The sequence below is a fragment of the Aptenodytes forsteri genome, unplaced genomic scaffold, assembly GCF_000699145.1.
Source record: "Aptenodytes forsteri isolate BGI_AS27 unplaced genomic scaffold, ASM69914v1 Scaffold8, whole genome shotgun sequence".
NCBI classification, from domain to species: domain Eukaryota; kingdom Metazoa; phylum Chordata; class Aves; order Sphenisciformes; family Spheniscidae; genus Aptenodytes; species Aptenodytes forsteri.
The window spans coordinates 12,401,687-12,415,152 of record NW_008796218.1 but is presented as its reverse complement, the minus strand read 5'-3'; the positions used below and the strand labels follow the sequence as shown (position 1 = coordinate 12,415,152).

Sequence of the window (13,466 nt, the reverse complement as noted above, 5' to 3'; positions counted from 1 at the left end):
GGTCTGGTCTTCCCCCGGGCCTGGCGGGCAGGCGGCCTCTCGCTCCCGGTGGCCCCTCGTGTCCCGCCGGCCTCGCCCGGGCGGGGAGCGGGGAATAGCCCTCAGCCTCTTCCTCCCGCGCACCGCCGTGGGGCCTGGCTTGGGCTGGGGTGCGGGCTGCGTGCCGCTTCTCCGGTCGTCTCTGGGAAAAAGCGTTATGGAGTTGAGTTTGTGTTCCCTGGCTGCCTTTACCGTCCGCTTCAGTGCAAGTCCCGATCTGCAGGCGGCTGCCTCGAACTCTGCCCAAATGCCACTTAAATGATTTCTGCTCGCTTCTAAGAAAAAAAAAAAATCCCTAATTGCATAGAATGAGGATGATTGTAAGTGGGGTGATCTGTGTCCCTAGTGTTAACAACACGTCCTCAGCTTGTACCAACGTAGGGCAGTGTGAGTTGGATGATGATTGTTGGGTCTTCACCAATGTTCATACAATGATTTCTGTAGAGACATTGTGGTTTGTGGCAAAATCTCAGGGCTATGGAATGCCTGTGCAAGGCTATAGAATCACATGCTTCCAAATTTAAGGTAAGGGGAAATACTGCCCATCTGAGGCTTAAATTATCAGGAGAATAACTTTCCAGAGGTGATAACTCAGCATGTTCTACTAGTAGGTTACTGACTTGGTTTTGGGGTGTTTTGGACAGGGGGAAAAGTCATCAGTTCTCCATGTAGTTAAAAGGCAAACTACGTAGCTAATCACACTGATGTTTCCAGGGTTTAGAGTATTATTTCAGTTAGTTATACTCTGGAGAATTCTTGCCTCTGGCTGTGCTCGAAATACTTGGTATTGCAAGATGTAATGCATGATGAAAACCATATATTTACTACATATGTAACACTAAATTATAGCACCATTTTAAATATGGTTACAGTATTTGATTTGTGCATTCCCATTTTAACTAGAAATACAGAAAACTTGGCAACCAGAGTGCTACTATTCAGAGCAAGTGTCTCATTGTGTTTGGCAAAACGGAGGGGAACAATTTGAAAGTAAAGTCACTGTTCTGGTTGTGCTCAGATTTGGTTAGTCATTTAATCTTAGCATCACCAGGACATTGTAATGCTCTTAGAGTCCTGGCAATGAAAAGAAAAAGAGGTGTTACTTACGAAAAGAAAACTGTTGTTGCTTGAATATGATTGATTGGTAGATGACATTGAAAATTCTGAGAACAAGTTAAAGAGATTCTCACTTTTTGCTGACATGACATATCTATAAAACCACCCATCTTGGGCTGTGTAATGCTTTACTTGTAGCATTTCCGTTTTGTTTTTTTAAACAAACCTACTGTTTTAAATATTTGTTTCAAAGTAATTCCTGACATCTACTGTTTTTTTAGGTTGAGCAACTCCAAAATGTTATCTCATTGTCTGTGCCAAGTTTACAAATGTTTGTTTCTGCGCAACTTAAAACTGAATTTGATAAATGTGGCTACTTTGGCCAGACGGATCCATTCTTCAGCAAAAAAACCTTCTGACTGTGAACTAAAGGAACAAACCGTCCAGAAATGTGAAACTGAAGAGCTACCTCAAAGTACAGAAAACAAAAATTTTGCAAGATTGCACATACCAGTGATGCTGGAGGAGGTTGTTAATTGTTTATCCCCCCAGCCGGGCCAGGTGAGTTAAATGATTAGTTAACATTTGTGATTCAGTAGCAGTCCAGCAGAAAAGTTTGTGCAGTGTAACTCTTGTTTAGAGAAGTAAAGGGATGCTCTTTAAGACTGTTGCACTTTCTAAAGCTTCTAAATTGTTTTGCAATTCAAATTAAGGCTTTATATTTAAAATAATAAAAACCTGGCATCTGTATGCCTGAATCCCCAAATAAGCAGTATTTGTTAAAACTGTAGTAAGTATTTGAATAGTCTCTTGCTTTTGTGCTTGTCTCTCTGGATTGCTCTTGTGTATTTCTAGGGTTGTGTTAATTACTAATAGTAGCAGGGAGTTATCATGTATGGTTATGTCATCAATTTGTGAAGAGCTCTCTTCCTTTTGTATAAGAGGTAGTAAGTACATAGGCTTCAAAAATCATCATCATCATACCTTGTTCTGAGATACTTATTTCCATGGTTTCACTTGGTTTGAGGCACTATATTTCCTTAGGATATGCTTACACTGCATAATGTGGTGCACTGTAGAGGTACTGTAGTTATAAGATGACTGTGAATGGTACCAGAAATGGTTTAGCATCAATAATGTGGAAGTATTACAAGTCGTCTTGGCTACGGTACTGTAAGTAGATGCCTTTTGGTATCTGGCTTAGCTCAGGTCTCTCTACGCTGCAGTGTTGATATATCTACGTTGTACTGGTATATGCAGTGTAGGTATGCTGCTACGCACTCCCTTTGCAAAAATGTTACACAGTGAAATAGTTTTCACCTGAGAGGTCTTAAATACAATATTAAGTTGAAAAGTTTTCTTATACAACTTAAATGCTTAAATGATTTTTCACATTTCAGATGCTTTCATCTGTGATTTTAGTGCTTTTCATGTAAGCTTCATAGAATCTTATTAATTTAGGCTTATCAATATGTAGTTTTACTACAAAGACTGAAATGATACATAAAGAAGTAGAAAGTTCAAAGTATGTGTATGTTTGTTTATTTTTACTCAAAAACAGCATCATCCTACAGTGGCAAAGAGATATAGCAAGTTTGAGGTGGACTCAGGGATCAAAAAACTGCAGTCAAATCTTGTTGCATTGCCTTGAGAGAACTTCTTTAGTTTGGAAGATAATGTATTGTTTTAAGTGTTTTGAAAACCCGAGAGAATCTGAATAGTGTAATTATTGTGACATACACATTGCTCTTGCACGTGTCCTACTGTTGAAGATACCTAAACTAGTGAAATACATAAAGAACTTTGAGTTTAGGTTTCATTTAGATATGAGAACTATTATGAAATTTTCACACATTAAATGAGCAAATAAATTGTGACACTATGTGTGTCACATATATGTGTCACACAATATGTGTCATAATTGTATGTGTCCAGTTGTGTAAGTTTCTACTTAAATAAGAATTAAGAAGAGGCTGATGAAGGGACTGTTTACTAAACTGTGTTTGTTGATATCAAAAAAACTTACTTGGCGACAGAACTTGCAAAAGAAACTATTCCTGGTTATAAACTGTGGAGAGTAATTATTGTTGTCCCTGAAGGATTTTGAGAATTTAAATATTTATGAATGTAAAATAGCTTATTATTGGGGTGCGATTTTTTGCAGGTCTGTGTATACATGGTTTTGCAGATTCCTAAGCTCGTGGTGAACCTCTAATGACAGACATAAGAGAGCTCGAGTGTGTTATCTTGAACAGAAGCATTTGTAACATGGCTAGCCTTTTTAGCGTAACTGAAAATGGAAAAGCATTTGTAACATGGCTAGCCTTTTTAGCATAACTGAAAATGAAAACAGCATTTCTGTTTTTCTTTTTTTTTTAAAGACAGAGTAAATCATATGTTTGCAGCACTTTCTGAAGCCTGAAGTTTTGAAAATAAGTAGTGTGCAAAAGGATGCAATGTGTCAGCTGAGTTTTGCTAGAGTAAGCATCAGTGAAATTTTAAACAAAGACACTGACTTTTTCTCACTGACATGAATGGTGGTACAGTTTCTGTTAAGATGGATATAGAACCTGGGACTGTTGTATCAATTTTCATTTTTAAGGTCATAGTCATGACTAGGAAGTCCATGAACACTTTCTTTATTTTGTGGGCAGGGATGGTAATGTTCTGGTCTTGGATTTTGTTTTTCTGCTTGCTTCTCTGCTACTCACACAAAGATTTCCTTTACTCGGCTTTAACACAATTATATTCTTTGTTATAAAAAAGCTGATTTGGGCCTCTACTTCTTGTTGTGTCCTAAGACAAGGAGTTGCCAATGTAAAGAAAATCCAATTAGAAAGACAATATTCTCCCTATGGTTTTGGTCAGTGAATGGGGTTTTCATTTTACTTATAGGGGTTCCTAAGAAAATAAATGTTACTTAAGAGTGAGTCACAGCTGAGATAAAGATGTTAGTACCCTCCTATTGAGTATTCTTGTTGACTGTCTCCTTTGTGGAATCTCTTTGTCAGGGGTTTAAGCAATAGTATTTCCACTTATCTTTGAATATGCCTTTATTGCCTTAGAGCTTGCTTCTACAAAGTCCCTGTAGTAGTCCTGTCTTTGAAGCACATTGTACGAATTAGTTTTTACCGATCTACCTCACTTGTCCTCAATGAAAAGTCTGTTGCAGTAAATCCACACACAAGTAATTTCCTCTTTAAGTTTCCTGTATTGACTAAACTACATTTTAGTCTTCTCAGTCCACTAGTGTTCTTTATGCATGCTCGTCCAGTGTTTCTGCAGTTGTCTGGGCAGCTTGAGTTTTCTCTGTTCTCTTAAACTTTAAAGGTAGCGAAGAACCAAGCATATTTTCAGAATGAATGTCTTTGGACATCCAGAAGCATGTTTTTCCAATTTTCACCCTACTTTCTCCTATTTTTTCCTTTGCAGTAGTCACTTGCCTTTTAACTAGAGATGTGTATCTCTTCCACGTCATACAGCTATAGTGATATGAAAAAGAATTTCATTAGCAGTGAGTTCTAGTATGAATGCCAGAGGATGAAACTTTGAATTTTTAATTATTCTAATGGGGTCTTACAACAAAGGTTCTTACAGGTTGCAAAGCTCTAGGAAACTATTTTGATAGTGCTCCAGCACAAACAGCACACTTCTACATATAATACTTAAACTCCAACTAGAACAAAAAGAAATATTATATCCTACTCAGATTTTATGGGGGAGCCTGTAATCTGGTGACATCTATGGTTTTGCATTAAATGTGATCTAGAATAGACTAAAATGGAGATACAGTAAGCTCTAGGAGTATTCTCTGGTTTATGATAGTTCTGGAAGCTTTTTTTTAATATCTGTAAATTAAATGGTAGGTGGTCAAACTTGAGGTGAGAAAGAATGAATGGGATCATTCCCTTTTCTCCGGTGTTTAAGTGATTCATCAGAAATGGAGTTAATATCAGATGATCTTTTTATCTCATTATGTTAATTTGTGTCTAAAAAAAAATAAGGCAGTTAATTTTCCCCAAACAGATCTTGTCTGACATCTTGAGTTAGCTGGGACTTCTTGCGGAGGTATCCTCTTTGATTCTTCATGGAATTATTCAGCTTATTTTTACTACCCAGCTTTCATTGAAGGGGGTATCCTCTTTGTCTTGGAAATAACGTGTGATACCTAGCTTCTAGAAAGAGACAGGTATTTCTTAAAAACATCCAGCTTTGCCATGAGCTTTCCTTTCATTCTTTCAGGTATATATTGCATTGTTCTCAGGATAGCTATTGTTTTCACGCATCCAAATGTCAAATGATTCTTTTTCAGCTGAGAGAGGGTATGAGCATGGCCTTCCAAAATAACAAGAGGAAGCATAAGACATTGCTGACAGTCAAACATTGGTCTTTTGTCACTGAAGTGCTGCTTGAGCTCTGCAATTAGTTTGAAGACAGAGGCCTTTCATGTCCTGAAGTTCTGTTGCCATTGTTGGATGTTGTTGATCTGGAGCATAGTTTCCTTCCTATTCCGCAGAGCTAGTTTGTGAAGTAATAGATGGCACTCAAAGGAAGCTGAGGTAGACTGCTGGTGTGCAACAACTGAAGTGTTGTTTTAGTTTCTTTATATCCTTGTCCATATGTCAGTATTCCTTTTCTTTTTCTGCCTTATACTGAATGTAAGCTTTTAAGGACAAAAATAACCTTTCTCTGTACAGCACCCTACAGAGTGGACTTCTGTTTTGTGAGAAGAGTTTCCAAGTATCACTGTGTATAAATAGTTACGTGGCTATGCTGATGACGAGTGTACTTACCATAGTATTTCCAAAGCCATCTGCAAATAATTTATAACTGGAACAACCCATTTACACTAAAGGCTCTCAAAATTGAAGTTTTCCGCAGGGTGTCCAAGATAAACAGGAATTGAAAAGGGACCTGGAAAAATTAATTCTGAGTTCACAAGTTGTATCAGGTATTTTGTAGGGTGCAACCGAAATACCAGGTTTGGCACGGAATGTTAATTACGTCATGAGATAAATGCCAACATACTTGTTTTGAAAAAGCACAACACTCCATGGACATAGTAATTGTTTTTATCATTTTAGCCTATTTTCCACGGGACTTGGAAAATGAAAGTAGGTCCAATGACATAAAACAAGTGATTTATATAGTGTTCTTTATTGTAGAAATAACTATGGGTTTTTTGTGGGAAGCATGCTGAAAATATCTTTCCATAAGCAAATTGTATGGTTAATTTTTCTGTGGCAGCAGTACAGTGATTTATATGGTGATTGATAAAGATAAGCCATTGTTGTAAAACAGGAAGAAAGATAGTGGAACTTCCAGGAGGCAATAAATTAATATAGAGAAATTCTGAAAATATTCTGGGAATTACAGAACACGCTTTTTCCATGATATGTTAGTTTTACTGGCAGGTATTGAGAGTTATTTCAGCTGATCATGTAGTTCCTGTGTACCCTTTCAGTCACTCTTGTCTTGCCTGATTTCCTGGTTGTGTATATTGTGAATTTATGAAAGAGACTAGCCATGTTTCAGATCACAGCTCTGCAGGGAGATGTGTAATAAAATGTATGTAGAATGCATACGTATGCAAAGTGTATTCATTTTCTGTGGTGTGTAATAGGAAACTTGTTAAATGGAATCTCATCAGATAGAGAACACTGTTTAAAATACTTGGCTAAAATCATACTTTACAAGGGTTTTTTTTGGTGATGTTAGCATTTGAAGGTAGTGCATGAAAATGGAAAACATTTTCAAAACATTTTCAAAAAAGTTTCGATTAAGATATGCACAAGAGAGTCTCCCAAATATCTATTATTATTTAAAGTAATAATATTATCTGGTTTTATGGTGGTAGTGTCTACGTGGGGATTTGGAAAACCAGACCCTATTTGCTTAAGTTCCTTAACTTATAACTGATTGCTCTCTGCTGTGACAAGCAGTCTAAATCAAAAAAGTAACAAGGTAGAAGGAGTATTAATTAACAATGTGATGCCAGCAAATGTCATCTGCATCGGGTGAGTTCCATCACGAGATGAGAGAGGAAAGAAGGGGACAGGGAGGAAAACAAGACAGGAGGTGGTGTTCATGAACAGCTTGTCAGTTGAGGGGGCGGAGAAAGTCCAGTCACTCTCTTTAATTATCTGAAGTTTCTTGCTTTGCTGTCTTCTGTAGTGGGTCCCAAAAAAATACAAAGATCATAAATTCCCTAATGACAGATGAATTAAAACACATATAGTTTATTTGAGAGCACTGCACATCTGTTCTGTTTTGAAGCTGGTACTGCTGTGGTTAGACTGTGGTACCAGGAAATGAAAAACATTCACATATTGGATCTGAATGATGGCAAGATACAAATGAGGCATGGTGAAGAAATCCCTTCAGATTTTACTTTTTTTATACATCAAGATTTTTCTCTTTAGAGAGAAAGTAACTAAAAAAACTTGGCCGGGGGGAAAGGATAAGTTGATGGCTACAGCTGCACAGGGAAGAATCTTTTGGTTGTAGTTCTTGGCCATCTGCCCCACCACCTCTTCTTCCCACCTGCAGCATGGCTCTCAGCAGGCATATCTAAATGTTATCATCAGCAACAAGATAGCTCTCACCAACTTTGTTCTGCATCTTTCTCTATTGCAGTAGAGGAAGGGAAGCCTGCAGCTGCTATCTCCAAAGAGACCAGCAAGGGAACTTGGTCTGCCTACTGAGAACAACTCTGCAGATGCGCCAGATTTCATTTTATTGTAATACTGGGTTAGCTTGCTGTTATCACTCTATCGCATAACAAATGGTAGTGCTTCAGGAGACTATTTAAGACGCTGTGTTATAATAAAGCAAGATTCAATGCGTTCGGGTGACTCAGCTTGTAATGACGCTGTATATGCTCTCCTTTTCTGTTGTGACAGCATTAGTCTTTGCACCTCTTGGGGAAAACTAATAAAATTCACCAGAAAGTAATCTAAGCCCTTTAAATTTTAACTTGAGTGAGCCTGTGATTCCAGAAAGGGTGATAATTAATATATATAGCTACTCATTTCCTCCCCATCTAGTACTGTGTCTTATTTAGTCAGCCTTTTGGCTAAGCTTTCTTATTAAATATTTGAATTCGAGTTTGCAAACTTGAATACAGGCATACAGGCTTTTTCTACCACACAAAATATTACTAGGGGTTTAAGATCACGATTGGAGTACAGGAAATATCTGCAGGTTTTTTCCTTACTTTGTTGTCTTTCTGTTTAAGGTAATCCTGTTTTGAGTAGCAAAACACAGGCGTGTTCTGCATGAAGAGATAATTAAAAGGTTAAACTACCAAATCTGATGTTTAAAATTAATGGGTATCTGAAGTCACCCAAATGTATGGTCTGATTTTTTTTATTTTATTTTTCTTCTCAGAGTTTCTGAGCACATCATCTTAATTCCAGTGGTGGTTGGTGCTCAGCAGCTTGGGAAAATACTTTTTATATAATTGTGTTTTAAACACTGAAGTCAACTGTTAAAAGGTTAAACTACCAAATCTGATGTTTAAAATTAATGGGTATCTGAAGTCACCCAAATGTATGGTCTGATTTTTTTTATTTTATTTTTCTTCTCAGAGTTTCTGAGCACATCATCTTAATTCCAGTGGTGGTTGGTGCTCAGCAGCTTGGGAAAATACTTTTTATATAATTGTGTTTTAAACACTGAAGTCAACTGATACTGTTTCAGGCTCCTTTATAGAAATTGTGTTTTAAACACTGAAGTCAACTGATACTGTTTCAGGCTCCCTCTTTATAGAAAGTTGTATTATCTAATGTCAAATTGCTGTAGGCACCTAGCAGCCAAGACTTACCAAAAACATGTACACGGCTTTTTCAGGTTGGCTAACCATAAGTGTTAAAAACTAGATTAGATTTTCAGTTTAGCCTTTGTAAAATTTTCATTGCATCTTAAATACCTCCTCAGTTATAAACGAGGAAAGAAATTTCTGAGGTAGCTGAGGAAATCAGCTGTCTTGCTAAGTCTGGTGATTAGCTGAAGTCATTCAGACACTGAAATTTTAATTTCTTATGGAAATGTTAATAATGGCTTGCTTGAGTCATAATGTCATTAAATCTAATTCCAGACAACATTACTCTTAGGAAAATGGGTAAAGTAAATAATGCATACTGAAGCGAAGCCTGCCAGAGCTGTCTAAAGGCAGGTGCTGGTGACTTTTGTTTGCTTCTCTTACCTCTGATCTAAGAGGGAAGGGGGTAAGGGGAAAAGGCTCATCTGTGCTCTGTCGCATTGAAAAAATTTGCTCTCAGTAATCTTTCTGGACGTTTCACTCGGTTACATGAAATGCAGCGTCTGGCTGGCAGGTTTCACACTATGCAAGGAATGCCACTTGGCATACGCTAGAGGGTCTGGGTCATGGCTCCCTTTGCTTCTGGACGTGCGAGGATTAGAGTGGTTTACCAGCAAGCGGACTTTTGTCAGGCTTCTGTGAAGGACCTACAAGTGATGACTGAGAAAGCCGTCATGTATTTTAAGATAAATTGTAAAAGTTTACAGGTGGAGTATTCCAGTATGTTCTGTAGAATCAAGATCACAAATTAAGGTATGCAGTCCTAGAAAATAAGTGAAGAAGGCAAAACAATAACAAAAAAGAGGTAATATGCCTTTTTTATGTTTTAATACAAAAAATGTTCATAAGTAAGGAAGGGAGTATCTTGCCTACAAAATTGCTGCTTCATATTTAGCTGTAATCAGAAAATTGAACCCTTGTGAAGCAAATGTATTTGAAATTAATTTTGAGGCTATTGAGTGATTATGATTGAAGGGTGCTTCAAAATATTATATTCATAACAATTTTTTTCCTTTCTGTGTGGAATGATGTAGAGGTAGTTGATAGCGAATGCAAATTACTGAAATGCTTGAATATGCAGACCTAGTCAGTGATCTTACAGATATTTCAGCTGTAAACTAGTATAATTTAGTAGCATCCTCTGTTAGTGTACCAATGAGATGAATGTGAAAAATGGGTAATAATGGTTGCATTATGTTGAATAGACCAGTACTGGAATATCATTTTATATTGCAGTTAATATAATACTTTAAGTGAGAAGGTTGTTTTCCTACAAAATGCCAAATATTTATTTAGATTTTGTTTTGTAATCTAAATTGTTAGAGTGTAAACAACTTTTTTATCATTTCATATATTCTCTCAAAGGTGCTTTTGGAAAAAATTGCAGTCCAGTAATGTTCCACCTATCAGTCCTTATTTTTTTAAATTACATGTGATAAATTTTTACATAGATGAAACATATGTAGTATATAGAACTGATAGGAGGTATTTTTTGCTTGCAACTAAAATTCTTTTTTGCTGTGTACTTTATTTGCTTCTTTCTCTTCTTTCTAGTAGGTACCAGAAAAAATGGTTTGTATGGTGTCATGTATTACCATTAGCAAAATTACAGAACTAAGATTTTTTTTTTTGGTCATCTTTATTTTCTGGCAGGTGATGTCATAAGGCATAAGACCTTTTAATCCCTTTATAATGTTTTCACTGTCAAGTTCAGCTCGTATACTTGAGCAAGGTTTGGATGGGAATTGTGCCTCTGAAGATCTGTGGCTTAATCTGTACAATGTAGCTGCTCATACATTTCATAGCAGTGTCATCAACATCACCTTTTTGGTTGTAGGTGCAGAGTTTTGGAAAGCTTGTTTACCTTGCATATGTTTTCAACATTTTTGAAGTTTGCTGCAGGGAAACTTGAAATGACTGCTTTGCTCTACAGAGTAACCTCAACCACTTTTTGCCACAGTTGTTTTTATTTTCCAGAAGTTCTTTTTTTTTAATTCCTTTTTCATTGTTAAATAATTTTATATTACAACATGGCAGTATTTTGTTATTGATTGATGTTGAAATGACATTAGAACATATACTCAAATAGTAAGTCATCTTTCATTTTTGGAGTTCCTTATAGAAGTAACAGAATGCAAATGCAAATTGCAACTTTTTCAGCGTGGGAGGTAAGGCCTTCAGAGTATCTAGGTGTCTGTGTACAGCATGTGGTTCTCTAGATTTTTTTAAATAATATTTTCCCTTCTGTGTGGCAATAGTTTTGAAACAATTACTAAGAATCAAAACAGATACTCTCTAGCTTAAAAACAGATATGTCTGATTTACCTTATGAAACTGAACATCTTTGCAAAATATTTTAAATTCTCATAAGAGGGAGGAAAGGTTATTAGTATGCCAAAAACTAAATAATGCTTCTTACTAAATTGCAGTGGTATAGAAATATCCTGATAAAAATGCAAGAATATCTTGGACTACCTTTGACCTCTCATTTTCTTAGTTCTAGGATAATTTTTCATATTTGCATGTGAGTAACAGCACAGTGTATGTTTTAATTTTTTCAGCTGCGACTTTGAGTGTGTACAGTTTCTGAATTTATTTAGAGAAACATTAAAACCCTTCCAGCATTTCTCTAAAAGTAGATTTCTCTACTAACAAATCTTTGTTGTGATCCCACAAGTAACCAACTTTTATAGCATGTCTCACCGTGCCAACATTTTTTAACAATTCATTTTATTTAAAATTATTTTAAAAGTCCTGCCTTTTGGCAGGCATATAAAACAAGTATGCCTTTTTAAATTTTTTTATATTTAATGGGAATCAAAGACAAACTCTGAGGTATTTCTGCAAAAATGAAAAGATAATCCTTTCTTTACATGGTTGATCTATGCATGTATTAGAAGGGACATAGTGATAGGTACAATAAACAGATCTGGGATAAGTTGGGAGGATGCAGGAGCCTTACCCATCATAAGCTGCATCTTGAGTCAACCAAAGAAGCAGCGCTTAGAACTGAGAAACATAATTAAAATTTATAGATATATGCAGTGGAATTAATCAGGGGTGGATAGTTAGACTTTGCTTTTTAAGATTAGTCTAAAGTCCTTGTTAAATGGCTTTGAGAAGCTGCAAATCTTTCAGCTTACATTGAGGTATGTTCTTTCAACAGATGTCACTTCTTCTAGCAGAGCAGTAAGTGCACCCCTGACAGAGGAGAAGAGGAGACAGATTCATAGAAACTTTGTTTTCTCGTGGATAATTCTGTTATCTGCTAGTATTTTGGTGACTGAAGGGCTAACATCATGGAGAAAAAAATGACCTCAAACGGATAAATCTTTTTATCAGTTTTTTTGCTCTAGCAAAAGTAGTTCTAGATTCCTGATAGTTCTAGAAATATGATCTGATTAAACATTTTGTAAGTTTTGACAGATACTGTTCTCTAAACCTAGCAAGATTACTATTGCGAAGCCTGAAGTGGGCATACATGGTGTATATTTTGTTTGAGTAGAGAGGGCTTATCTTTTTTTTAGTAAAGAATTTTGTAGATGGGTAATTGTTCAGCAGGACTGAATGCAGACCTCTTTGCTGGCCTTGAATTTATAAACAAACAGTTATGTAGGGAAGGTATAAAAATGACAGTGACCTCTTTCTTATAAGTGGGAAATGGTATCCTATTGAAAAGCCCTTCTTAGTAGAATGTAAACCACTTATTTCTGAAGTAGTAAACTCTTACTTGGCCACAACTAGCACTTAAGTAGTTGTGTGGGTTTTTTTCCTCAGTATTATAGTACTTTTATCTTCTTTAGAGAGCTTTCTAGTATCCACATATTTTATAACACTAATAAGATTCCTTCGTATTGCATAGATCATTTGGGATAATGTCCAAGATGTGATTCATTGTAATATTTTAAGGAGTTATAAAATATTTGTCGACTCATCTGGATTATTTTATCACGGTGACATGATCTGGTTGGATTTCCTTTTTTGAAGAATTTTGCAGACACTGTCAGGTAATTAAGATCTGCTGTACTTCTTTAATTACTTCTTGGTGAGACATTAGAAAGTTTACCTTAATTTTTGCAAATAATTTGGTTTATGAATTTCTTCAGATGTTTTGAGCATGGCTTAGAATAGGTTACATGGTTATTCCCTACCGACAGTTTTGATCTGGTATAATAAAAACATGAAGAAACACTAAGTACACTGGATTTCTATAGCAAAAATATTTAACAGCTTTCATTGCCTATAGAAAGAAAAGTAGCACTTAAGATGACTTCCTGCAATATTTTTGGATTTCTGTAGTAGGTGTACTGGAAACATTAATAAGAATGATCTTTTTACAGCAAATCTGTAAAAAATACCTTTTTTTTTTTTTTTTTTAAACTCAAGACTGTATTTGTACAACTACCGGTCTAAGCATTGGTTTATGGTTGAACGGGTATTGTTTGTACAGACAGACATAAAAAAGTTGCATTACACAGTGGTCTGCATTTTATATCCAATCTTAACTCTATCAAAGGAAGTTGACTGGAACATCGTATAAGTATTACAA

General features: G+C 36.1%; 1 protein-coding gene across 1 annotated transcript in view; it reads left to right on the top strand.

Moving 5' to 3' along the window:
* The first annotated feature begins 501 nt into the window (after positions 1 to 501).
* The window catches only part of METTL15 (methyltransferase like 15), a 100,717-nt gene continuing 87,752 nt past the window's right edge, over positions 502 to 13,466 (top strand). Inside the window, exons 1-2 of the mRNA XM_009288865.2 lie at positions 502 to 564; positions 1,377 to 1,656. Of these exons, the coding sequence (XP_009287140.2) occupies positions 548 to 564; positions 1,377 to 1,656 (297 nt within the window). The 5' untranslated portion in view covers positions 502 to 547. The remainder of the gene's footprint in view (positions 565 to 1,376; positions 1,657 to 13,466) is intronic.